Below are 26,791 nucleotides of genomic sequence, written 5' to 3'. Positions count from 1 at the left end.
TTGTTCATGGAACCAGGAGAAAGTCATAAGAGTAACAAGCTATTAAACTTTAAGTTGTTTAAGAAAAAGATACACTGCAAATGACAGTTTAAGTTACGTATATGAATTCTCATTTTTCTGAAAAACAAAAGGCAAATTTAACCGTTGACTTTGCCCTCAAATCACAAACACACACACACCTTTTCTTCAGGCATGAGGCAAGAATCAAGACGACCCTCTTTATCTCATTGTGGGAGCAGGGCGTGGTCAAGCGTCGGTTGGTGACTGGAGGGCAGAGGAAGGGAGCTCTCTCCCCAACCAGACGCCTTGTGTGTGTGCGTGCGTGTGTGGCTGGGAGAGTGGAAAATAAGTACACTGAAAAGTGGAAAATAAAAGAGTTTTGTTGAACTCAGTTCTGGCCTGCCGTCCTTCTGTGCTCCACCCACCCGTCAGACTCGCTACACTCATGTATATAAGGGACCATGTAGCTTGTCTTATCTAAAATCTTGCATCCTTCACAAAGCATCTTGTAAAGAAGACATTTCTTTCACCCTGCTTCTGACAACTTTCTTGTAAGTATGCCTGCTGTTCTTGATCAAATGATTTATAATGTACGAAAAGCTTTGTAGTGTTTATTTACAGCAGGGACAGATGGATAGTAAGTTACATAATTTATACCTAATCTTTCTGTTACTGTCTGTGGAAATGCTTTCTATTAAGGTTTCTTCAACCAAGATCATTTATACCACCGTGCTTCTGCATGCTTGATTCTGATTTCTTAGAAGGTATTGATCAATTTTAAAACCCATGAAATGGGTAACATGATATACACTATATCGCCAAAGGTTTGTAGACACCTAACCATCATACCCATATGCACTTATTGAACATCCTATTCCAGATTTAGTCCCCCTTCGCTGTTCTAATAACCTCCATTCTTCTGGGAAGGCTTTCCACTAGATTTTGGAATGTAGTTTATACACTTTCAGCCAAAAGAACATGACTGAAGTCTGGCACTGATATCAGGCGAGGAGGCCTGGTGGGCAGTTTATGTTCTAATTCATCCCGAAAGTGTTCAGTGGGGCTGAGGTCATGGCCCTGTGCAGGCCACTTGAGTTCTTCCTGACAAACCTTGTCTTTATAGGTCATATTTGAGGCCAGTAAAGTGAAATCTTAATGCTACAGCAAGTAAAGACATTGTAGATAACTGTGCTTTGAACTTTTTGACGACAGTCTGGGGAAGGCTCATGTATGGGTGTGATGGTCAGGTGTCCACATATCTTTGGCTATATAGTTACAAAAAGAGGTAAAATTACTGACTACATATTGATCGTCTTCAAATAACAGAGTACTATTAGTTGGCTTGGTGAAATTACTATATGTTGGTGCAGACTATCTCATACACAGCATTTGAGAAATCTGCATTGTGATTTTTTTTTTCTCTGATACTGTGTTAATATTGTGAACTGAGCTCTGGCTTCAGGTTTAAATATCAGAACTTACCTCAGCCTCAGCTCTGAATTTTGCCAGCTAACAACCACAAACAATTCATATTATATATTGCCCATGTTGGTCATCATGGGCTTCATTTTATTCACAAATGTTATGAACATTGGTCAGTGAAGGTATTAATTATTGACTATTAAAAAAAAAAATCAGTAACATCAATTAATATAAGTAACAAATTATTACAACCCCGATTCCAAAAAAGTTGGGACAAAGTACAAATTGTAAATAAAAACGAAATGCAATAATTTACAAATCTCAAAAACTGATATTGTATTCACAATAGAACATAGACAACATATCAAATGTCAAAAGTGAGACATTTTGAAATTTCATGCCAAATATTGGCTCATTTGAAATTTCATGACAGCAACACATCTCAAAAAAGTTGGGACAGGGGCAATAAGAGGCTGGAAAAGTTAAAGGTACAAAAAAGGAACAGCTGGAGGACCAAATTGCAACTCATTAGGTCAATTGGCAATAGGTCATTAACATGACTGGGTATAAAAAGAGCATCTTGGAGTGGCAACGGCTCTCAGAAGTAAAGATGGGAAGAGGATCACCAATTCCCCTAATTCTGCGCCGACAAATATCAGAAAGGAGTTCAACAGTGTAAAATTGCAAAGAGTTTGAACATATCATCATCTACAGTGCATAATATCATCAAAAGATTCAGAGAATCTGGAAGAATCTCTGTGCGTAAGGCTCAAGGCCAGAAAACCATACTGGGTGCCTGTGATCTTTGGGCCCTTAGACGGCACTGCATCACATACAGGCATGCTTCTATATTGGAAATCACAAAATGGGCTCAGGAATATTTCCAGAGAACATTATCTGTGAACACAATTCACCGTGCCATCCGCCGTTGCCAGCTAAAACTCTATAGTTCAAAGAAGAAGCCGTATCTAAACATGATCCAGAAGCGCAGACGTCTTCTCTGGGCCAAGGCTCATTTAAAATGGACTGTGGCAAAGTGGAAAACTGTTCTGTGGTCAGACGAATCAAAATTTAAAGTTCTTAATGGAAATCAGGGACGCCGTGTCATTCGGACTAAAGAGGAGAAGGACGACCCAAGTTCAGAAACCTGCATCTCTGATGGTATGGGGTTGCATTAGTGCATGTGGCACGGGCAGCTTACACATCTGGAAAGACACCATCAATGCTGAAAGGTATATCCAGGTTCTAGAGCAACATATGCTCCTGTCCAGACGACGTCTCTTTCAGGGAAGACCTTGCATTTTCCAACATGACAATGCCAAACCACATACTGCATCAATTACAGCATCATGGCTGCGTAGAAGAAGGGTCCGGGTACTGAACTGGCCAGCCTGCAGTCCAGATCTTTCACCCATAGAAAACATTTGGTGCATCATAAAATGGAAGATACGACAAAAAAGACCTAAGACAGTTGAGCAACTAGAATCCTACATTAGACAAGAATGGGCTCACATTCCTATCCCTAAACTTGAGCAACTTGTCTCCTCAGTCCCCAGACGTTTACAGACTGTTGTAAAGAGAAAAGGGGATGTCTCACAGTGGTAAACATGGCCTTGTCCCAACTTTTTTGAGATGTGTTGTTGTCATGAAATTTAAAATCACCTAATTTTTCTCTTTAAATGATACATTTTCTCAATTTAAACATTTGATATGTCATCTATGTTGTATTCTGAATAAAATATGGAATTTTGAAACTTCCACATCATTGCATTTCATTTTTATTTACAATTTGTACTTTGTCCCAACTTTTTTGGAATCGGGGTTGTAATTAATCTAAAAATACATGCTGATAACGCTTTGTGAGTGCCAGAGCTTAATACTGTACATGCTTCTGACATTTCAATATCTTCTTTGTGAGCAATTAAGAAAGGAAAATTCTTGACTTTTGCTCAGAATATTTATTTTCCATTCTAACCAGTTAACCCTAAATATTTGCTTGCTTTTTTAAAGGTACATATTAAGAACAAGATCATGTCATACCTAGCAGGCATCCTTATAATCGGTGGGCAAGGAGGATCTGGCTTTGATTTTAATGGTACTGGAAATGGAGCCACACTGAAAAAGATCTGGGTGTGGGCCAGCGGGTGGCAGATAAAAGCCATCAAGGTTTGGCTTACTGATGGCCAGTCCAAGCAGATTGGAAACCCTGATGGGAAGTTTTCAGAATTTATTTTTGAAGATGGAGAGCATTTCACCTCCCTTTCACTTTGGGGAAATGGAGCTGGAACACGTCTGGGTGGCATCAAATTCAAGACAAATCGCTCCCGGGAGTTCTTTGCATACATGACAGACTGGGGTCTGAAAAGAGAATATCCAATTGATGTGGGTTCGGGGATCTGTGTTGGAATCAAAGGAAGTGCTGGTTCAGATATTGATTGCTTAGGCTTCATGTTCATCAACACCATCAGGTCTACTGAGCTAACAGATGTTCAGTATCCCACACTTCATAGTGTGATACCCAATGTGGCTGTTGAGGAAATCAAATCTGCGACTTATCAAAATAATACAAGTGAAACTCAAGAATATAAAATAGAAACCTCCAAAACAATCAGCAAAAAGTCATCCTGGTCTGTTACCAACAAGATTGAATTTTCATTTTCAATGGAAGTGAAGGCAGGAATTCCAGAAGTTGTGGAAGTATCAGCTGGATTTGGTTTCACAGTGGGCACCGAGAGCTCATATGGTTTAGAGAACACTGAAGAGAAAACGGAGCTGCTCTCATTTCCTGTCAAAGTCCCTCCAGGGAAAGCCGTGGATGTGGACATCACAATTGGCCGTGCTACAGTTGATCTGCCCTACAAAGGCACAGTCAAGATTACCTGCTATAATGGCAGCGTGCTGCAGTTTCCAACCAGTGGAATCTACAAAGGTGTCACTTACACTGATGCAAAAACAGTTGTGACGGAATCAGCGAAAAACCTGTAAATTCCACATCTACAGAAAGAGCTTAGTGCAGATGCACATGTTTTGCATTAGTAAAAGAATCAGTTTGATTTAGTTTGACTCTAGCTTGGTTTAAATGATTTTATTAGATTATTACCATTTCCCTTGTTAATTGAATGCTATGAAGATAATTCATCTGCTTCTTTTCAATCTGTAAGGAGTTCAATAAAAATAATTGTTCTCTTCATCTCTCAGTTCATTTCTTTGTGCATAATGTCGAGAACTGGATGTAGATCGTATTTGATTTTGAATATGCAAAAATAACATGGCTTTTTTTTTTTTAGCTGAGAGCATGTGCTAAAATATCCTTGTGAGAACTGTGTGACAATTCTTACATGATATATACATGATAATTTTATAACTATACCAGCAAGCAAGCTTAGTGTAAACTTGAGTTATTTATAGCTACAGTGAAATTTATAATTAGCTAATACTCTAATAAAATGTGAAATCTAACATGTCACTAAATCACCAGTTAACATTACTCTGGACCATGTGCTGTAAGGACTGCAGTTTGGCTGATTTATGGATTTGATGAAGGCTAGCTGGATGAATCAGTGACCCCCAGCTGCTTACGGATACATCAGAAGGATAAGAGAGAGCATAAAAATACTTATTCTATTATACTATTAAATATCAACAGAAAGCCAAATGTACAGTGCCATCCATAAATATTCGCATTTCCACCTTTACTGCTACAACCTGGAACTGAAATGGACTTTATGCCATGAATCTACACAAAATATCCATTAATCTTGAAGTTGTGGAAATAATAAATATAGTCTGCAAAATAATTTTGTAAATACACCATATGAAAGTTTTGATAAGTATTCACCCCACTGGTGTGTAACCCTTACATTAGTTCTAGTGTAATAAGTCCTCATCAGAAGTCACATCATTAGTCAAATGGAATTGTACTTCACATAAAAAATGTGGAAAAGTTCAAGGTGGGTGAATACTGTGATTATTTACTTGCTGCAGACCACACCCATTTTCTTTAGCCCACCCATAACAAAGGGCATATTTCCGATCTGGTCTGTTGCTGTGGTATTACACCTGGCAATTTCAGTACTGCCGAACTACCCATCTCAGATCACAAACTTGTGCTATTTGACACCTACTTGCCTGGCATAAAGTCAAAAGTTCAGTGTGTGATGCCATATCGAAATATCAAAAAGGTGAAGCTGGAGGAACTCACTTCTGTAATTGCCTCCTATCCTTGCTTGCCCTACTCCTAATGCTTCATTGGTGGATCTAGTTGTCTATTACAACAACTGCATGTCTATAGCACTTAACATTCTTGCGCTCTCAAAGACACTTTCATTTGTACACTCTGCACCTTGGTTTACACCTGAACTCCATCAAAGGAAGTCCATGGGTCGATGCCTGGAGCGGCTATCAAAAAAAGACTGGCCTTGCTGTACATAACGGGATGTACTCTGAGCACATTCTTCAGTACAAAAGCACCCTTCAGTTCATTTCAGTTCAGTTCAGTTTCACTGCTATGCTGATGGCACCCAGCTTTACATATCCACCAAACCCACAGCCTCTCTTCCTCCTGCTACGATCATTGCCTGTCTCAATGACATCAATATGTGGATGACAAAGAACTACTTAAAGCTAAATAGCAATAAGACTGAACTATTAGTTGTTGGCTCAAAATCAGCTCTTGCAAAGATGGACACATTCGTCCTCTGCATAGATGGCTACACCATACCTTGCACCACTCAGGTCAATATTAGACAGTACACTATCCTTCAGTGTACACATCAACAATGTGTCTCGCAGTGCCTTCTTCCATCTACAGAACATCATAAGACTATGCCCAGCCCTCACTCTGCAGAGTGCAGAAGTCCCGGTGAATGCTTATGTTACATCTCGCATTGACTACTGTAACTCCATCTTGTCTGGCTTCCAAAATAATCTACTCCACCAGCTCCAATTAATCCAAAACTCTGCAGCCAGGATCATAACACCTTTACTCATGCAGCTTCACTGGCTCCCAGTTGCATATCAAGTCCAATTTAAAGATCTGCTCCTAGCTTATAAGGCCTTACATAACCATGCTCTCACATCTCAGTGACCTTCTTGCGAACCACACCCCTGCCTGTTCACTGTGATCCTCCTCAGCAGGTTTACTGAGAATACCAAACATGAACCTCAACACCATAGGAGAAAGAGCATTTGGTCACATTACCCCGAGCTCTGGAATTTACTTCCAGACACTGTGAATCCATTGTGGACTTTAAACGCCACTTGAAGTCTCATCTCTTTAAGCTGGCATATTCACTGTGACTTGGTTTTACTACCTTGTAAATATGAGATTACTGTTCATTGTCAGAGTGCAGGCACTTACGGATGCAATTGCAGGGAAGAGCGGGTGCATTGCAAACTGGTGAACAAATCCAAATCTTAAGGCGAGAATCAGAGTCAGGTTTGTGCCAAGGGTCGGTTGATGTGCAAACACAATGTCACAAGTACTACAGTCTCAGAGTCGGGTAATAACCGTAGCGAGGGTCAGAATAACTAGAAGCAGGCCAAAAAACAAACAGTATGATCAGGTATGGGGACACAGAATGATACTTTGCAAAGTGCATGAGTGTTTGGCATCTTTAAATAAGGAGCGTTAATGACTAGGTTGCGGAACAGGTGTGCTCCCAATCAATACTCAGGAGAGGGAGAGCACTGTGGCGCTTGGGAGTTGTAGTCCGTAGCGGCCATGTTTGAAGGATGCCATGAACTTGTGCAAAATTCATTTAATATTTTATTAATTGCATTTGTATGTTTCTATTTGTGAAGTGACCTTGGGCATCATGAAAGGTGCTTTTAAATACAAATTATTATTATTATTATTACCTCACCTGGACGGAGTCCACTGGGGGCGAAGTATTGTTTTCTTTCGGGTTTCTTTGTTTGTTTCTTTGTTTTTTTGTAAACAATGTTATGGGCAAACGGCTGGACCAATCTTCATTAAACTTTCAGGATAGATGGGCATTGGTCTCAAATAGAACCTCCAACATTTTGGGGGTCATCCAGTCAAGGTCAAGGTTTTTGTGGCTACTGCTTCATATAGAGGCAGTAGCCACTATGTCATTGTGCTGTAAGAATGTAAGAGTGTAACGATTATGCAGTACGGTGTGAGAGCAGTATGGTGTGTTCTGATTGGCTGAGAGCAGTAAGCAGTACGGTGTGTTCTGATTGGCTGAGAGCAGCAGAGAATCAGAATCAGAACCATGTTTATTGGCCAAGTATGTTCACACACAAGGTCAAAATCAAGGTCATCAAAAAGGTCAAAATCGTTTTTTTACGATATCATCCTTCATATTCATCATAAGTGCTACTGGGCGAGGTTTGTTTTGCCTGGCAATGCTTATTATTATTATTATTATCTCATCTCATTATCTCTAGCCGCTTTATCCTTCTACAGGGTCGCAGGCAAGCTGGAGCCTATCCCAGCTGACTATGGGCGAAAGGCGGGGTACACCCTGGACAAGTCACCAGGTCATCACAGGGCTGACACATAGACACAGACAACCATTCACACTCACATTCACACCTACGGTCAATTTAGAGTCACCAGTTAACCTAACCTGCATGTCTTTGGACTGTGGGGGAAACCGGAGCACCCGGAGGAAACCCACGCGGACACGGGGAGAACATGCAAACTCCGCACAGAAAGGCCCTCGCCGGCCCCGGGGCTCGAACCCAGGACCTTCTTGCTGTGAGGCGACAGCGCTAACCACTACACCACCGTGCCGCCTATTATTATTATTTAGTGGTGTGAGCTAAGACACCAACAGGGGTGTAACAGATACTTTTGCAAGTAAGTGTTGCTGCCCTTATCACTTCAATCAAGATAAAATCAGAAAGAGACTTCTTACATGGATTCAATATGAAAACTCCCATTAATGTAAGAATTAATGAACATTATTTACCAAGTAATTGTGATGCTGCCTTTGTGCTGGCTGTGAAAAGTAATATTGCTGTGCAATAACTGGATGAAAAGTATTGTCATGAAAATACCAGGAATATTGACAGCGATGGCCAAAAGTGTAAAATAACCTGGGCTATATAGATGATAGAGATGTTTGTTTGGCTTGCTTGCAACTTGTTTTGGCTGGTTTCATTTCAATCCATGAAACTTATCTTTGCTCACACATGTGCTCTGTTTTTCATAAGGCTATCCTGCTCAGTAATTTTCCATCACTTGTTGAAGCTACTCTATGACACTCAGCCAATCACATTTTCCAATCATATTGCTCCACCACACTCTTGAATGTGGATATATACTTGTGTTTGTCCTTCAATAAATTGAGAAACATCCCTGAACTGCTGTGTCTGCATTAGTGGTTGTCGCTCCCAGATTGATCCATGAGGCAGAATCTCCTAGGTGGCATAGGACTTATATTTCTAGATCACTCATACTTTATCAATTCAATCTTCTTCAGTACAGACAAATCAAAATCTATCTTATTTTCTGGGGCTTGTCCGGGATCCCCATGTGGAAATTAAGATTTTTCTTTTCATTAATTATCTTGGGTTCTCTTCTTCCATTTGAAGATTTTATAATCCCAATTGTAGACATATGTGTAACGTATAAAAGTCAGTAGGTGTTTTTTAAGACTGATTGAAAGTAATTGTAGTTTGATTTGTGTAAGTTGTCCTTATTTTGAGTGTTTCTTGGAATAAGAGGGTCAATCAGTCTTACTCAACCACGTGTATTCCTAAAACTGCCATATACAGTATGTATATAATCTCATGGTGTTTCCAGAGACCGATTGAGAGGTTCACATGCTCAAAGCACATTGAGAATTAGTTTTAAATACTGTAATTTGTTGAAATTTAATCTCACTCCGCCAAAAGAAATTCTCTCTTTTATAGAGTTTAAGTGTTTTGTGTTTGTGAAGATGGGTGGAAGTGGTCAGTCTAAGAGTAAATATAAGACTCCAAATCAATCCATGTATAATTACAAGGGTTTTGGCTATTTTGTGAAACCTTTCGTTGATAATTTAGCAGGATGGACGGAGAGTCAATCACAGTGGAAACTTTATGCTAGAGATGGTACATTTGGTGAGAGCTAGCTAAACAGGTTATCAAACAATTCTGCATTGCGGTAAAACTGATGTTGGACTCCTGTTTAATTTGTGCCTGAGCGAATGTGCAAGGGGAACTGCCAAAAATGATGCTTTGCCACCACCGAGTGGCCCATTTCAGTGTTTGCAAATTGATTTCACCCATATGCCATCAGAAAGAAATTTGAAATATGTGCTCATGATTGTTGACAAGTTTTCTAAATGGGTTGAAGCCTTTCCATGTGCACAGGAAAATGCTAGCACTGTGGTTAAAATCCTAGCCAAAGAAATCATTCCGAGGTATGGCATTCTTCTTTCAATTGACCGTAACAAAGGCACACCGTTTATGTCAAAGGTAACACAGAAACTATGTAAGTGTTTGAGTATCGACTGGAATTGAGAGAGAGAAAGAGAGAGAGAGAGATGGCATTGAAGAAAGCATGGTGACCCTTTTCCAGCAGATAAAAAGGGTTAAAGGTCAAGGTTAATCCCCATGACCCTTGATCAATGCCTGCTCTTACAGCAAACAGGAAGGCCCGCCCCCCAGATCCATACTCGAGCCTATCTACACTGTAATAATAAATAAATAAATAAATAAATAAATAATCGAGTAAATCTACACTGACTGATTAACAAGAGCAGCACTTGGGGGGGGGGGGGGGGTATAGGCGATGAGGGGGAGGACATATTGTCATAAGTGTTTCCAGAAAAAAAAAATCCTCCTCATCCACGACAACCGTAGCACGCAGCCATTACACAATCTCATCTCATCTCATCTCATTATCTCTAGCCGCTTTATCCTTCTACAGGGTCGCAGGCAAGCTGGAGCCTATCCCAGCTGACTACGGGCGAAAGGCAGGGTACACCCTGGACAAGTCGCCAGGCCATCACAGGGCTGACACATAGACACAGACAACCATTCACACTCACACCTACGGTCAATTTAGAGTCACCAGTTAACCTAACCTGCATGTCTTTGGACTGTGGGGGAAACCGGAGCACCCGGAGGAAACCCACGCGGACACGGGGAGAACATGCAAACTCCACACAGAAAGGCCCTCGCCGGCCCCGGGGCTCGAACCCAGGACCTTCTTGCTGTGAGGCGACAGCGCTAACCACTACACCACCGTGCCGCCCCCATTACACAATCATAAAAATAATTTGAGTTACTCCCTTGGAAAAAAAACTTTTTATTTTTTTTAAAAAGTGATAGAGGCATAAAAGAAAGAAGTGACTGTAGTCAGTGTCCATCGACTGCCTTGAGTCTTCATGAGCTCAAAGTTCTTTACAGTTTGTAGTCCTTTACTTCAGTGTAGTACAGCTCCCAGACTGAAGGGGGCGCTCTTGCTTTTAGCTGTTATCTTATTAATACTCAGCCTCTTGAAGCCAGGTTAAGAATGCCTTGGCAGATTTGAGAGCCACGCCTTTGCCCACTTGCTCAGCTGGGTCTTTGCTGGACTCCCACTTGTAGAACGTCTCCTCATGAATCACGTCCTCATTATACAGTGTGTAAAAGACATTCCTCAGAAATTCTGAGAGAGAGAGAGAGAGAGAGAGAGAGAGAGAGAGAATGGAATGTTACCCCTCACCATTCCTCTTAAACCACTGCAAACTGCCAACAATTACAATTTACTACTGTCAAAGCTGCTGTGATAGAAAACACATCATCATGAACAATCTCTGACCAATCAGAATCCAGAACTGTACTCACTTCCTGGTTGCTGCAGTTGGACCATGAGGGCTTGGAGAGCATAAAGTGCCTGCAGCTCCTTCTGCTCGTCCACCAGGTACTTCTGCAGCAGCTTGGCCCTTTGGGTAATCTGCTCCTCATCCACTTCACACGGTTTCTCACCTGCGATTGGCCACGAAATATTACACAATTATTATGAGCCATGGATAAAGAATTTAAAACTGTACATAATTAAAAACTGATGTAGCTCACAAATGATCGCAGCTTGACACACGGAAGTTATGAGCACTCGGACAAACGAGCTGGAGGTCATCTGCTGCTCATCAAGATTCGCCTGGAAAGAATAATGATCAATCCTCTTTTCAGGTTGCGATACCATTTAATTACCATTTCCAATTACTAGTTAATTACATACTGACTGTTCAAATGTCACCATTTCAGCAGACTAGCATGCTAATTAGCCATCTTTGTAACATGCTAGCAGAATACAGCATCAGTCATCATGGACATATGAAAACTACTGCCATAGTTGAGGAACCGCCCCCAACAAACTCGAAGCAAAATCCTTTCATTTTAATTACAGTTGAAACACAGCCAGAACTCCATGTTTACCTTCATCCAGTTGTGGATCCTCGAGTTTTTGGCTTTGCCCTGAAGCAACCACTTGAGATGCTTGCTCAGCTCCTCTGCGCTCATCTCCTTCTTACTCGGCTTCTCAGACTCCTCCCCCAGCGTCAACTCCACTTTCTATAAACACAATTCACACACGTGAGTTCATCTGTTCAATCTGAATCGGAGTGAAACTGATTCTTTTGGTTTGGCTGGCTGTTCATTTTCACACTGAACCCCCAAAAAACAAATGCTGTCTGAGGTGTGTGTATTTTGTATGTGTGTGTGTCCAAAGGCTTCTCTGTGTTTTGTTCTTCAGTTATGTCTTTCTCTCGCTGCACTTCACTTACAGGTGCTGTAGATGTAGAAGTAGCAGAAGCTTCATCATTCACTAGAGCTGGAACATCTGCTGCAGCTGGTTGTGGAGCTGGAACCTGTTGCTGTATAAATAAATTGTTGTATCACTACATTTTTGAGAGATAAATTAATTTATTAGGGACATAAGTAGTTCACGTGTTTAAAGCCTTTATTTTTCTGTAAATAAAGTAAAATGGTTCTCTTACCTTGAGGAGAGCGTGCATTTCATCCACCTACAAACAAAACCACACACATGTATGCATGAATCACGTGTGTGTAACTTAAAGTGATATGCATATAAAGACTGAATAGGAGAGTGAAACAGTTTCTGTATTGCTTGATTAAACATTCATTACTACTTGAAAAATTATTCATAAAAGCGATAATAGTAATAACGTGTGTGTCGGGGTGTGTGCTCACCCTGACACGCAGGAGCTCAGGATCTGAGATCATGTTGAATATCTCGTAGATGTTTGAATCCTCTACAAGCATTGAGGTGATCTTTCTGGCCAGAGTCCGGTAGATTTTCTTGACCAGCGGAAACAGATGATCGTCTGCAGAGAGAGAGAGAGTGAGTGTGAGGGGGTGTGAGGGAGAGTGAATAGTGATAAAGCGAATGGTCTCATGGTTCAAAAAGCAGAACCTTTCTAAACAGTATTAATGTGTAAGAAAAGCAAGAGGAGTTAAAAGCAGCTGCTTGGAGACATTTTCAGTCTTCACACAGAAACACTTGGGGAAATCGAAAAAGTATGTAAAAAAATGCAGTGCTGCAGAGCAGGAGTGAATATGAGGCATATTTATGTGTGTGTTTGTGTATACATGAGTGTGAGACTCATACAATATCCAGACCCGCAAGTCTACCGGTGAAGATTCCAATATGGAAAGAGTCAGACTTTGTCCAGGTGGTAGACATGTGGATACAACCTGGGAACATAGATTATTATTATTATAGCATGAAGGATGCAGAATAAATTTTTTTTGTGTGTGTGTCCAAAGGATTCTCTGTGTTTTGTTCTTCAGTTGTGTCTTTGTCTCACTGCACTTCACTTACAGGTGCTGTAGATGTAGAATCTTCATCACCAACTGGAGCTGGAACATCTGTTGCAGCTGGTTGTGGAGTTGGATCCTGCTGATATATAAATAAATTGTTGTATAAATAAATTGTTGTATCAGTAAATTGTTGAGGGATAAACAAATTTATTAGGGATAAAATTGGTTCACATGTTTAAAGCCTTTATTTTTCTGTAAATAAAGTAAAATGGTTCTCTTACCTTCAGGAGAGCGTGCATTTCATCCACCTACAAACAAAACCACACACACATATGCATGAATCACATGTGTGTAAATTAAAGTGATATGCATATAAAGACTGAATAGGAGAGTGAAACAGTTTCTGTATTGCTTGATTAAACATTCATGATGACCACTTGACAAATAATTCCTAAAAAATAATAATAGTAATAATGTGTGTGTAGGGGTGTGTGTGCTCACCCTGACACGCAGGAGCTCAGGATCTGAGATCATATTCAATATCTCAAAGATGTTCTCGTCCTCCACAAGCATCCAGGTGATCTTTCTGGACAGAGTCCAGTAGATTTTCTTCACCAGCGGAAACATATGTTTGTCTGAGGAGAGAGAGAGAGAGAGAGAGAGAGAGAGAGAGAGAGAGAGGGTGAGAGAGTGAGGGGGTGTTTGAGGGAGAGTGAATAGTGATAAAGTGAATGAACCTTTCTGAACACTATTAATGTGTAAGAAAAGCAAGAGGACTTAAAAGCAGCTGCTTGGAGACATTTTCAGTCTTAACGCAGAAACACTTAGGGAAATCAAAAAAGTGCGTAAAACAAATGCAGTGCAGCAGAGCAGAAGTGAATATATATGTGTGTAATTGTGTACGAGTGTGAGACTCACATGACATCAGGATCCGCTGATCTACTGGTGAAGATTCCAAGATGGAAAGTGTCAGACTTTGCCCAGGTGGTAGACATGTAGATACAACCTGGGAACATAGATTATTATTATTATTATTATTATTATTATAATTTAGCATGAAACATATAGAATAATATTTTGTGTGTGTGTGTCCAAAGGCTTGTCTGTGTTTTGTTCTTTCGTCGTCTCCCTGCACTTCACTTACAGGTGCTGTAGATGTAGAAGTAGCAGAAGCTTCATCATCGACTAGAGCTGGAACATCAGCTGCAGCCGGTTGACGAGCTGGAACCTCAGATGAAGTTGTTTCAGGAGCTGGAACCTCAAATGCAGCTGGTTCTGTGGCTGGAATCTCAGATGCAGTTGTTTCAGGAGCTGGAACCTCAGATGCAGTTGTTTCTGGGGCTGGAACCTCAGATGCAGCTGGTTCTGTGGCTGGAATCTCAGATGCAGTTGTTTCAGGAGCTGGAACCTCAGACGCAGTTGTTTCTGGGGCTGGAACCTCAGACGCAGTTGGTTGTGGGGCTGGAACCTCAGACGCAGTTGGTTGTGGGGCTGGAACCTCAGACGCAGTTGGTTGTGGGGCTGGAACCTCAGACGCAGTTGGTTGTGGACCTAGAACATCAGCTGCAGTTGTTTCTGGGGCTGGAACCTCAGCTGCAGCTGGTTGTGGGGCTGGAACCTCAGGTGCAGTTGTTTCTGGGGCTGGAACCTCAGATGCAGCTGGTTCTGGGGCTGGAATCTCAGATGCAGTTGTTTCAGGGGCTGGAACCTCAGATGCAGTTGTTTCTGGGGCTGGAACCTCAGATGCAGCTGGTTCTGTGGCTGGAATCTCAGATGCAGTTGTTTCAGGAGCTGGAACCTCAGACGCAGTTGTTTCTGGGGCTGGAACCTCAGACGCAGTTGGTTGTGGGGCTGGAACCTCAGACGCAGTTGGCTGTGGGGCTGGAACCTCAGACGCAGTTGGTTGTGGGGCTGGAACCTCAGACGCAGTTGGTTGTGGGGCTGGAACCTCAGACGCAGTTGTTTCTGGGACTGGAACCTCAGGTGCAGCTGGTTGTGGACCTAGAACATCAGCTGCAGTTGTTTCTGGGGCTGGAACCTCAGCTGCAGCTGGTTGTGGAGCTGGAATCTCAGGTGCAGTTGTTTCTGGGGCTGGAACCTCAGATGCAGCTGGTTCTGGGGCTGGAATCTCAGATGCAGTTGTTTCAGGGGCTGGAACCTCAGACGCAGTTGTTTCAGGGGCTGGAACCTCAGACGCAGTTGTTTCTGGGGCTGGAACCTCAGACGCAGTTGGCTGTGGGGCTGGAACCTCAGACGCAGCTGGTTCTGGGGCTGAAACCTCAGACGCAGTTGGCTGTGGGGCTGGAACCTCAGACGCAGTTGGCTGTGGGGCTGGAACCTCAGACGCAGCTGGTTCTGTGGCTGGAATCTCACATGCAGTTGTTTCAGGGACTGGAACCTCAGATGCAGTTGTTTCTGGGGCTGGAACCTCAGACGCAGTTGTTTCTGGGGCTGGAACCTCAGGTGCAGCTGGTTGTGGACCTAGAACATCAGCTGCAGTTGTTTCTGGGGCTGGAACCTCAGCTGCAGCTGGTTGTGGAGCTGGAACCTCAGGTGCAGTTGGCTGTGGGGCTGGAACCTCAGACGCAGTTGGCTGTGGGGCTGGAACCTCAGACGCAGTTGGCTGTGGGGCTGGAACCTCAGACGCAGTTGGCTGTGGGGCTGGAACCTCAGACGCAGTTGGCTGTGGGGCTGGAACCTCAGACGCAGTTGGCTGTGGGGCTGGAACCTCAGACGCAGTTGGCTGTGGGGCTGGAACCTCAGACGCAGTTGGCTGTGGGGCTGGAACCTCAGACGCAGTTGGCTGTGGGGCTGGAACCTCAGACGCAGTTGGCTGTGGGGCTGGAACCTCAGACGCAGTTGGCTGTGGGGCTGGAACCTCAGACGCAGCTGGTTCTGTGGCTGGAATCTCAGATGCAGCTGTTTCAGGAGCTGGAACCTCAGACGCAGTTGTTTCTGGGGCTGGAACCTCAGACGCAGTTGTTTCTGGGACTGGAACCTCAGACGCAGTTGTTTCTGGGACTGGAACCTCAGACGCAGTTGTTTCTGGGACTGGAACATCTGCTGTAGTTGTTTCAGGAGCTGGAACATCTGCTCCAGTTGTTTCAGGAGCTGGAATACCAGCTGCAGCCAGTTGTGGAGTTGGAACATCTGCTCCAGTTCTTTCAGTAGCTATAACATCTGCTCCAGTTGTTTCAGTAGCTGGAACATCTGCTGCAGCCGGTTGTGGAGCTGGAACATCTGCTGCAGTTGATTGTGGAGCTGAAACATCTGCTGCAGCCGGTTGTGGAGCTGGAACATCTGCTGCAGCTGGCTGTGGAGCTGGAACCTCAGATGAAGTTGTTTCAGGGGCTGGAACCTCAGACGCAGTTGGTTGTAGGGCTGGAACCTCAAATGCAGTTGGTTGTGGGGCTGGAACCTCAGATGCAGTTGTTTCTGGGACTGGAACCTCAGATGCAGCTGGTTGTGGACCTAGAACATCAGCTGCAGTTGTTTCTGGGGCTGGAACCTCAGCTGCATCTGGTTGTGGAGCTGGAACCTCAGGTACAGCTGTTTCTGAGGCTGGAACCTCAGATGCAGCTGTTTCTGAGGCTGGAACCTCAGATGCAATTGTTTCTGGGGCTGGAACCTCAGACGCAGTTGGCTGTGGGGCTGGAACCTCAGACGCAGTTGGCTGTGGGGCTGGAACCTCAGACGCAGTTGGCTGTGGGGCTGGAACCTCAGACGCAGTTGGCTGTGGGGCTGGAACCTCAGACGCAGTTGTTTCTGGGGCTGGAACATCTGCTGTAGTTGTTTCAGGAGCTGGAACATCTGCTCCAGTTGTTTCAGGAGCTGGAATACCAGCTGCAGCCAGTTGTGGAGTTGGAACATCTGCTCCAGTTCTTTCAGTAGCTGGAACATCTGCTGCAGCCGGTTGTGGAGCTGGAACATCTGCTGCAGTTGATTGTGGAGCTGAAACATCTGCTGCAGCCGGTTGTGGAGCTGGAACATCTGCTGCAGCTGGCTGTGGAGCTGGAACCTCAGATGAAGTTGTTTCAGAGGCTGGAACCTCAGACGCAGTTGGTTGTGGGGCTGGAACCTCAGATGCAGTTGTTTCTGGGACTGGAACCTCAGATGCAGCTGGTTGTGGACCTAGAACATCAGCTGAAGTTGTTTCTGGGGCTGGAACCTCAGCTGCAGCTGGTTGTGGAGCTGGAACCTCAGGTGCAGCTGTTTCTGAGGCTGGAACCTCAGATGCAGCTGGTTCTGGGGCTGGAACCTCAGATGCAGCTGGTTCTGGGGCTGGAACCCCAGACGCAGTTGGCTGTGGGGCTGGAACCTCAGACGCAGTTGTTTCTGGGGCTGGAACCTCAGACGCAGTTGGCTGTGGGGCTGGAACCTCAGACGCAGTTGGCTGTGGGGCTGGAACCTCAGACGCAGCTGGTTCTGTGGCTGGAATCTCAGATGCAGTTGTTTCAGGAGCTGGAACCTCAGATGCAGTTGTTTCTGGGGCTGGAACCTCAGACGCAGTTCGTTGTGGGGCTGGAACCTCAGACGCAGTTGTTTCTGGGGCTGGAACCTCAGGTGCAGCTGGTTGTGGACCTAGAACATCAGCTGCAGCTGGTTGTGGACCTAGAACATCAGGTGCAGTTGGCTGTGGGGCTGGAACCTCAGACGCAGTTGGCTGTGGGGCTGGAACCTCAGACGCAGTTGGCTGTGGGGCTGGAACCTCAGACGCAGTTGGCTGTGGGGCTGGAACCTCAGACGCAGTTGTTTCTGGGGCTGGAACCTCAGACGCAGCTGGTTCTGTGGCTGGAATCTCAGATGCAGCTGTTTCAGGAGCTGGAACCTCAGATGCAGCTGGCTCTGGGGCTGGAACCTCAGATGCAGCTGGCTCTGGGACTGGAATCTCAGATGCAGCTGGCTCTGGGACTGGAACCTCAGATGCAGCTGGCTCTGGGGCTGGAACCTCAGATGCAGCTGGCTCTGGGGCTGGAACCTCAGATGCAGCTGTTTCTGGGACTGGAACCTCAGACGCAGCTGTTTCTGGGGCTGGAATCTCAGCTGCAGTTGGTTCTGGGGCTGGAACATCTGCTGCATTTGTTGCTGTGGTGGGAACCTCCACTGCAGCTAGTTGTGGAGCTGGAACATTTGCTGAAGTTGGTTGTGGAACTGGAACATCTGCTGCAGTTGTTTCAGGAGCTGGAACCTCAGCTGCAGCTGGTTGTGGAGCTGGAACATCCTCTGCAGCTGGTTGTGGAACTGGAACCGCAGCTGCAGCTGGTTGTGAAGCTGTCATTCTGACCTTTTGCCAGCTTGCATAATTGGGAGCCAGGTTCTTCGTCTGTAACACACACATACACACAGCCATTAGCACACTTTGTTTCATCTTGTTTCTCTCAGATCAGAATCACAGGTTGCAGTTCGCTCTGCTATCCTCATGGGGTAACTTGGAAGTATTAACTAGAGTAGAGTAGCTTAAAGCTCTGGTTCTTCAATCCTTTGCAGACAGAAACCCTTTAAGTCCAATTTTGAATGATTTTAGATGTTCTGTACTGTGTTAACACCAACCTGCATACTCACCTTCCTCTGGATGTTCGGAGAAGGAAGGTAAGCCTGGTGCTCCTCCTTGCGCTGAGCTACAGCCACATATAGCTTCTTCCTGCCCCACATCCTGCCGTTCATCCCCTTTATGGCATTCATGGCTTCCGTAGGGGATGAGAACCGCACAAACCCAAAACGTTTAGAGCGGCCATTCTCCATCATCACCTGTAGTGGACAGTGAGGAGACACATGAGGATAAACACGCTAACATGGCTAACCATGATGGAATATTTAACAATTATTCCACGAACTCGAGTCGTACATGAGCTGATAGCCGAGTTGGCTATAAGTCATGTACGACGAGATGTAAGTGATGTAAGGGACCTTTGCGCTGATTATGGCTCCAAATCGCAGGAACTCATTGCGCAGACACTCGTCATCCACATGAACATCCAGGTTCTTCACATAGAGATTCAGCCCCTACAGCAGAGAGGGCAAAGTGAGTGTGTGTGTGTGTGTGGTGTGTGTGTGTGTGTGCATGCGTGTGTGGCCATTTACCTGTTCATATTTGTGCCTGAGTTCAGCCTGTTGCTCTGCTTTATTGTGTGCTTGGTCCACATACAGAGTCTTGCCATTCAGCTCTTTCCCATTCATTTCATCCACAGCCTGAACACACACACACACACACACACACCATTAATTGTTGTTTTTCCTGCTGGAAGGAAACTTTACACAAGGTTGGACACTAGTACACTTGGCTGTAGTGTTGCAGTGTTCACTCACCCTCTGTGCATCCTCATTCTTCACAAATTTTATGAAGCCAAATCTTCTAGACTTCCCGTTCTTATTATAGATAACCTGAACTCTCGACACAGGACCTGGACACACACACGCACACACATACACAGACACACAACAATTATAAAGCTCTGTCTTAACTCTAGAATTTGCTCAAACAATCCTTGTTCATGGTGTTTAACTCATAACACTCTATTCGGGATCCTCACCGAACTTCCTGAAGATATGTTTCAGCTTCTTGCTGTCCATGTCCTCATCAAGGTTTCTGATGAAGATCTTGCTGAGGACTTGAGGTTGCTGGTTGCTCTTCTCAGCCATGCGCTCCTCATGGGACTTAAAGTGTTCAATACACCTGTAACACAACAGAGATACTGCTCTTAGAGTCTCTATCTCAACAAATGACAAAATAACCCTGACATTCAAACTCAGGCTGGTAAAAAGTAATAATTTCTACATGGCTTACACTGGGCGGCACGGTGGTGTAGTGGTTAGCGCTGTCGCCTCACAGCAAGAAGGTCCTGGGTTCGAGCCCCGGGGCCGGCGAGGGCCTTTCTGTGTGGAGTTTGCATGTTCTCCCCGTGTCCGCGTGGGTTTCCTCCGGGTGCTCCGGTTTCCCCCACAGTCCAAAGACATGCAGGTTAGGTTAACTGGTGACTCTAAATTGACCGTAGGTGTGAATGTGAGTGTGAATGGTTGTCTGTGTCAGCCCTGTGATGACCTGGCGACTTGTCCAGGGTGTACCCCGCCTTTCGCCCGTAGTCAGCTGGGATAGGCTCCAGCTTGCCTGCGACCCTGTAGAAGGATAAAGCGGCTAGAGATAATGAGATGAGATGAGATGGCTTACACTTTACGGCCGTTCAGCAGTTTGCCGTTGAGCCTCTCCTTCACTAAATCCGCTACCTCTGCAGACTCGAACTGGACATAGCCGTACCCTGCTGGTCTTTTCTCATTACAAACAACCTTCAGGAGAGACACATCATATCAACACACACAATTAAACTCAGGACTTTAATATCAGCTCACACAGATACTTTTCACATCTAACCAGTTCAAAGGGCAAACCTTGCACGATACGATCTTTCCAAAGAGGGAAAAAGTGTCAAAAAGGGCCATGCTGTCAATTGACTTGTCCAAATTCTTAATAAACAAGTTTCCGATGCCAGTGCTCCTCTGCGATGAATCCCTCTGAGACCACATTATGCGCATGGGCTGTCCCATAAGGAGCTCAAAGTTGAGCATTTCCAGTGCTCGCTCAGCTGAGGAAACAAAAGTGGATTATTTCAATAAAAAGATCTGTCTGTTATAAGCATATACATTTACATCCAGAATTATTGGCACCCTCAGTATAGATGGGTGAAAAAGGTTATGGAAGAATATTGTTATGGTTAATTAATCTCGCACTGAAAATATGAGAGAATTCTAACCTTTTAATTGTAGTGTTTATAAGAAAATAAATATAGACAGTAAAATATAGTTTTGAACAAAACTGCATCTCATAAAAGGCACATTACGCAACCTGATCTGTCTAATAAAACAGTAAAAGATGCAAAAAGTGTGCAGAATAGTGTTCTCTTTTGTTGTGTATGGTTTGTATTACCATCGGCTCGATGGTAGAAGTTGATGAAGGCGTAGCCGAGTGAGGAGCCTGTCATCCTGTCCCTGCAGAGCCGGATGGAGTGAATGGGTCCTGCAGGCCTGAATTTCTGCACAAGCATGGGCTCGGTCACATTGGCGTGCAGATCCCCCACATACAATGTAGCCATTACAAAATTCATTTTCATTTCACCTAAAATTAAAAAAAAATTAGACTTTCAGTGGTGAAGAAAAGCAATAACACCAAATGAACTGTGAACTGAAAATTTAGCAGGCCTACCAACATACTACTGTTTTAAACAGACAAACTTTATTATAAGTGAACTAAAAAATACATTTCTCAGAATTTAGAGAAATCTTAAAACATAAAGGCCGAGAAATTCTTCATCTTAGTACTATTATGTGTAATATGAGCATTACAGGCGGTACAGTGGTGTAGTGGTTAGCGCTGTCGCCTCACAGCAAGAAGGTCCGGGTTCGAGCCCCGTGGCCGGCGAGGGCCTTTCTGTGCGGAGTTTGCATGTTCACCCCGTGTCCGCGTGGGTTTCCTCCGGGTGCTCCGGTTTCCCCCACAGTCCAAAGACATGCAGGTTAGGTTAACTGGTGACTCTAAATTGACCGTAGGTGTGAATGTGGGTGTGAATGGTTGTCTGTGTCTATGTGTCAGCCCTGTGATAACCTGGCGACTTGTCCAGGGTGTACCCCGCCTTTCACCTGTAGTCAGCTGGGATAGGCTCCAGCTTGCCTGCGACCCTGTAGAACAGGATAAAGCGGCTAGAGATAATGAGATGAGATGAGACTTATCCTGTTCTACAGGGTCGCAGGAGCCTATCCCAGCTGACTATGGGCGAGAGGCAGGGTACACCCTGGACAAGTCACCAGGTTATCGGAGGGCTGACACAGAGACAACCAACCATTCACACCTACGGTCAATTTAGAGCCACCAATTAGCCTAACCTGCATGTCTTTGGACTGTGGTGGAAACCGGAGCACCCAGAGAAAACCCACACAGACATGGAGAGAACATGCAAACTCCACACAGAAAGGCCCTTGCCGGCCACTGGGCTCGAACCCAGGACCTTCTTGGTGTGAGGCGACAGTGCTAACCACTACAACACCGTGCCACCCCTCACATATCTAATTTTTACATTATAAATCAATAAGTCATTAAAAGTCTTCTTACTGTAAATGTAAAGAATAAATGATCTCGCTGCTTTCTGCTGATTATCTCTGACAATCACTGCTAGTCGCTGGTTAATGATGCTCTGGTTAGTGATGCTCTAGGATCACTCTTTTATAAGTACAGAATGGAATTTTGGAACTGTTTATTTTTAAACTTTGGAACCAATTAACCAGCGAACATGGAGCAGTAGAACTTTGATGATGTCACAGCTGCGGTAGCGCGCCTTGGCGCGTGCACCACTGACTCTCGTGCACGCGCCGGGCAGCGCGCGCGCCGTAAACGTCACACCCAATATAAAGACTGTGAACGCGCAAATGCTTCAGGAAGTCCTGAGTTGTTTCCCCTGTTTGTTTGTTTATGCCTGCTGTTCTGGATTGTTTACATGTCTTCACTTTTATTAATAAACACACCTTCTGCACTTACATCCGTCTCTGAGAGCATACTTCACCCAGCTAACAGATGGGAGCATGAACTTAGTAAATTAAGCACAAGTTCACACTCCAGAAATAAACAGCTTGAACTATCAGTATGGGAAAATTGTTTTTAACCCTATATGAATACTAAAGCTGAACAGGCCAAGTACTTTCAGTGGATATGAAGTGTTGTGACCTTGCATGTGAATCAGTCACAAAGCTTTCTATTATTATTATTATTATTATTTCCCTCAAACCCCTTTTGTACAGTAAATCCATTTGTATTTACCAGACATATTGCAAACTGGCCTTTTTCAAATAATAACAAATAAATTTGTACACCGTTGCTCTCGAACCTGGATATACCTTCCAGCATTGATGGTGTCTTTCCAGATGTGTAAGCTGCCCATGCCACACGCACTAATGCAACCCCATACCATCAGAGATGCAGGCTTCTGAACTGAGCGCTGATAACAACTCGGGTCGTCCTTCTCCTCTTTAGTCCGAATGACACGGCGTCCCTGATTTCCATAAAGAACTTCAAATTTTGATTCGTCTGACCACAGAACAGTTTTCCACTTTGCCACAGTCCATTTTAAATAAGCCTTGGCCCAGAGAAGACGTCTGCGCTTCTGGATCACGTTTAGATACGGCTTCTTCTTTGAACTATAGAGTTTTAGCTGGCAACGGCAGATGGCACAGTGAATTGTGTTCACAGATAATGTTCTCTGGAAATATTCCTGAGCCCATTTTGTGATTTCAATACAGAAGCATGCCTGTATGTGATGCAGTGTCGTCTAAGGGCCCGAAGATCACGGGCACCCAGTATGGTTTTTCGGCCTAGACCCTTACGCACAGAGATTCTTCCAGATTCTCTGAATCTTTTGATGATATTATGCACTGTAGATGATGATATGTTCAAACTCTTTGCAATTTTACACTGTCGAACTCCTTTCTGATATTGCTTCACTATTTGTCGGCGCAGAATTAGGGGGATTGGTGATCCTCTTCCCATCTTTACTTCTGAGAGCCGCTGCCACTCCAAGATGCTCTTTTTATACCCAGTCATGTTAATGACCTATTGCCAATTGACCTAATGAGTTGCAATTTGGTCCTCCAGCTGTTCCTTTTTTGTACCTTTAACTTTTCCAGCCTCTTATTGCCCCGTCCCAACTTTTATGAGATGTGTTGCTGTCATGAAATTTCAAATGAGCCAATATTTGGCATGAAATTAAAAAATGTCTCACTTTTGACATTTGATATGTTGTCTATGTTCTATTGTGAATACAATATCAGTTTTTGAAATTTGTAAATTATTGCATTCCGTTTTTATTTACAATTTGTACTTTGTCCCAACTTTTTTGGAATCGGGGTTGTATATTTACATTATAATGAGTATTGTGTGTATATACAGTATATATATATATATATATATATATATATATATATATATATATAAATAATTATATGATATTATGGGTGTATGTGTACATATATATATATATATATATATATATATATATATATATATATATATATATATATATACAGGGAGTGCAGAATTATTAGGCAAATGAGTATGTTGACCACATTACCCTCTCTATGCATGTTGGCCTACTCCAAGCTGCATAGGCTTGAAAGCCTCCTACCAATTAAGCATACCAGGTGATGTGCATCTCTGTAATGAAAAGGGGTGTGGTCTAATGACATCAACACCCTATATCAGGTGTGCAAAATTATTAGGCAACTTCCTTTCCTTTGGCAAAATGGGTCAGAAGAGGGATTTGACGGACTCAGAAAAGTCAAAAATAGTGACATATATTGCAAAGGGATGGAGCACTCTTAAAATTGCCCAGCTTTTGAAGCGTGACCATCGAACAATCAAGCGCTTCATTCAAAATAGTCAACAGGGTCGCAAGAAGCGCGTTGAAAAAAAAAGGCGCAAACTAACTGCCCGTGAACTGAGGAAAGTCAAGCGTGAAGCTGCCAAGATGCCACTCGCCACCAGTTTTGCCATATTTCAGAGCTGCAACATCACTGGAGTGTCAAAAAGCACAAGGTGTGCAATACTCAGGGACACGGCCAAGGTAACAAAGGCTGAAAAACGACCACCACTGAACAAGACACACAAGATGAAACGTCAAGACTGGGCCAAGAAGTATCACAAGACTGATTTTTCTAAGGTCTTATGGACAGATGAAATGAGAGTGAGTCTTGATGGGCCAGATGGATGGGCTCGTGGCTGGATCAGCAAAGGGCAGAGAGCTCCAGTCCGACTCAGACGCCAGCAAGGTGGAGGTGGGGTACTGGTATGGGCTGGTGTCATCAAAGATGAGCTTGTGGGACCTTTTCGGGTTGAGGATGGCGTCAAGCTCAACTCCCAGTCCTATTGTCAGTTTTTGGAAGACACCTTCTTCAAGCAGTGGTACAGGAAGAAGTCAGCATCCTTCAAGAAAAACATGATTTTCATGCAGGACAATGCTCCATCACACGCATCCAAGTACTCCACAGCATGGCTGGCCAGAAAGGGTCTAAAGGAAGAAAGATTAATGACGTGGCCTCCTTGTTCACCTGATCTGAACCCCATAGAAAACCTGTGGTCCCTCATCAAATGTGAGATCTACAAGGAGGGGAAACAGTACACATCTCTGAACAGTGTCTGGGAGGCTGTGGTTGCTGCTGCACGCAATGTTGATCGCAAACAGATCAAAACACTGACCGAATCCATGGATGGCAGGCTTTTGAGTGTCCTTGTAAAGAAAGGCGGCTATATTAGTCACTGATTTGTTTTTTTTTGTTTGTTTTTGAATGCCAGCAATGTATATTAGTGAATGTTGAGTTGTTATATTGGTTTCCCTGGTGAAAATAAATGAGTGAAATGGGTATATGTTTGTTTTTTGTTAAGTTGCCTAATAATTATGCACAGTTATAGTCACCTGCACACACAGATATCCTCCTAAGATAGCTAAAACTAAGAAAGCCCTACTCCAACTTCCAAAAATACTCAGCTTTGATATTTATGAGTCTTTTGGGTTCATCAAGAACATGGTTGTTTTTCAATAATAAAACTAATCCTCAAAAATACAACTTGCCTAATAATTCTGCACTCCCTGTATATATATATATATATATATATATATATATATATATAATAAGTATCTGTATATATGATTTGATCTATATTATACCATGTTGGTATGTCTTGGTATGTTTTCTTTTTTGTTTGTTGCTTTTGTTTTCTTTTATATATATTTTTATTATGGCAGAAAGTGATGTTTGATTAGCGGTGGTATAGAGGGTTAGGATTTTATAAGTTATTTACTTCTTCCTAATCCTTTCTGAACATTATTGTGTTATTGCCTTGTGGCTACACTATTCTGTTTGTTCATGATGATGCTTTGATTATTGCTTTTTTTCCTTTCTTTACTGTTCGGAATAAAGCAATCAATCAATCAATTGCATGACATATTCTACTCTTTAACATTTATTTGAGCACTTATAGATGTGTCATGAGCGGTGGAAATTATTTTATTTTTGATTATTATTTTATGGTTTGGAGCACTTATGTGAGCACTTATCACTGGTTTTTAATTCTCTAACATACAGGGGGTCTAATCAAGGCAAGGCAAGGCAAGTTTATTTATACAGCGCATTTCATACACAGTGGCAGTTCAATGTGCTTTACAGAGGTAAAGGCAAAACAGTAAACAATAGAAAATAAAATTACATAAAATAAAGGGGGAAGAAGAGAGAAAAATAAAAATATGAGAATTAAACAATAGTAGAAATAAAGTAATAAAATGAAGTAAAAGTTCAGTAAAAAAAAACAGCAGAATAAAATGGAATAAAAGCAAAGTTTAAAACATACAAAGACTGTAAAAGTTAAGTAAAGTTTAAAACATGTAAAGATGATTATATTTATCAGTTAGCAGAAAGCATCTGAAAACAGCTTGGTCTTTAGTCTAGATTTGAAGCTGCCAACAGCAGGAGCATTTTTGATGTCCTCTGGGAGTTGGTTCCATAGCTGTACTGCATAGTAGCTAAAAGCTGCTTCACCACACTTTGTTTTAACAACAGGTTTTACCAGTAAATTTTGCTGCTGCAATCTGGTAGATCTGATTGGGTTAGGCCACTGCAA

General features: G+C 43.3%; 2 protein-coding genes across 2 annotated transcripts; one reads left to right on the top strand and one right to left on the bottom strand.

Moving 5' to 3' along the window:
- The first annotated feature begins 347 nt into the window (after window positions 1–347).
- LOC132874048 (aerolysin-like protein) lies at window positions 348–4,612 on the top strand. Its single transcript, XM_060909925.1, has 2 exons — window positions 348–551; window positions 3,433–4,612. Exon 2 carries the CDS (start codon window positions 3,454–3,456, stop codon window positions 4,405–4,407), a length of 954 nt encoding a protein of 317 aa, XP_060765908.1. The 5' UTR covers window positions 348–551; window positions 3,433–3,453; the 3' UTR covers window positions 4,408–4,612.
- A 14,534-nt stretch (window positions 4,613–19,146) lies between these two features.
- On the bottom strand, window positions 19,147–21,239 carry LOC132874305 (polyadenylate-binding protein 1-like 2). The gene is made up of 6 exons (XM_060910380.1): window positions 21,062–21,239; window positions 20,527–20,720; window positions 20,309–20,424; window positions 19,674–19,816; window positions 19,450–19,544; window positions 19,147–19,332 (listed from the first exon to the last, which is right to left on the bottom strand). Exons 1-6 carry the CDS (start codon window positions 21,237–21,239, stop codon window positions 19,147–19,149), a joined length of 912 nt encoding a protein of 303 aa, XP_060766363.1.
- Between the last annotated feature and the right edge of the window lie 5,552 nt (window positions 21,240–26,791).

The sequence above is a fragment of the Neoarius graeffei genome, chromosome 26 (genome assembly GCF_027579695.1).
Source record: "Neoarius graeffei isolate fNeoGra1 chromosome 26, fNeoGra1.pri, whole genome shotgun sequence".
In the NCBI taxonomy this organism is placed as follows: Eukaryota; Metazoa; Chordata; class Actinopteri; order Siluriformes; family Ariidae; genus Neoarius; species Neoarius graeffei.
Note: the sequence above shows the minus strand (reverse complement) of the source record. Positions and strands in the feature narration are given on the sequence as shown.

What these genes read in the sequence shown, in the direction of transcription:
- LOC132874305 (XM_060910380.1), bottom strand. Translation starts at nt 21,239, where the DNA reads ATGAATTTTGTAATGGCTACATTGTATGTGGGGGATCTGCACGCCAAT. An exon ending in CTTCTACCATCGAGCCGATG is followed by an intron (nt 20,721 to 21,061) that starts GTAATACAAACC and finishes TTGTTTCCTCAG; the next exon opens with CTGAGCGAGCACTGGAAATG. An exon ending in GAAAGATCGTATCGTGCAAG is followed by an intron (nt 20,425 to 20,526) that starts GTTTGCCCTTTG and finishes TCTCTCCTGAAG; the next exon opens with GTTGTTTGTAATGAGAAAAG.
- LOC132874048 (XM_060909925.1), top strand. Translation starts at nt 3,454, where the DNA reads ATGTCATACCTAGCAGGCATCCTTATAATCGGTGGGCAAGGAGGATCT.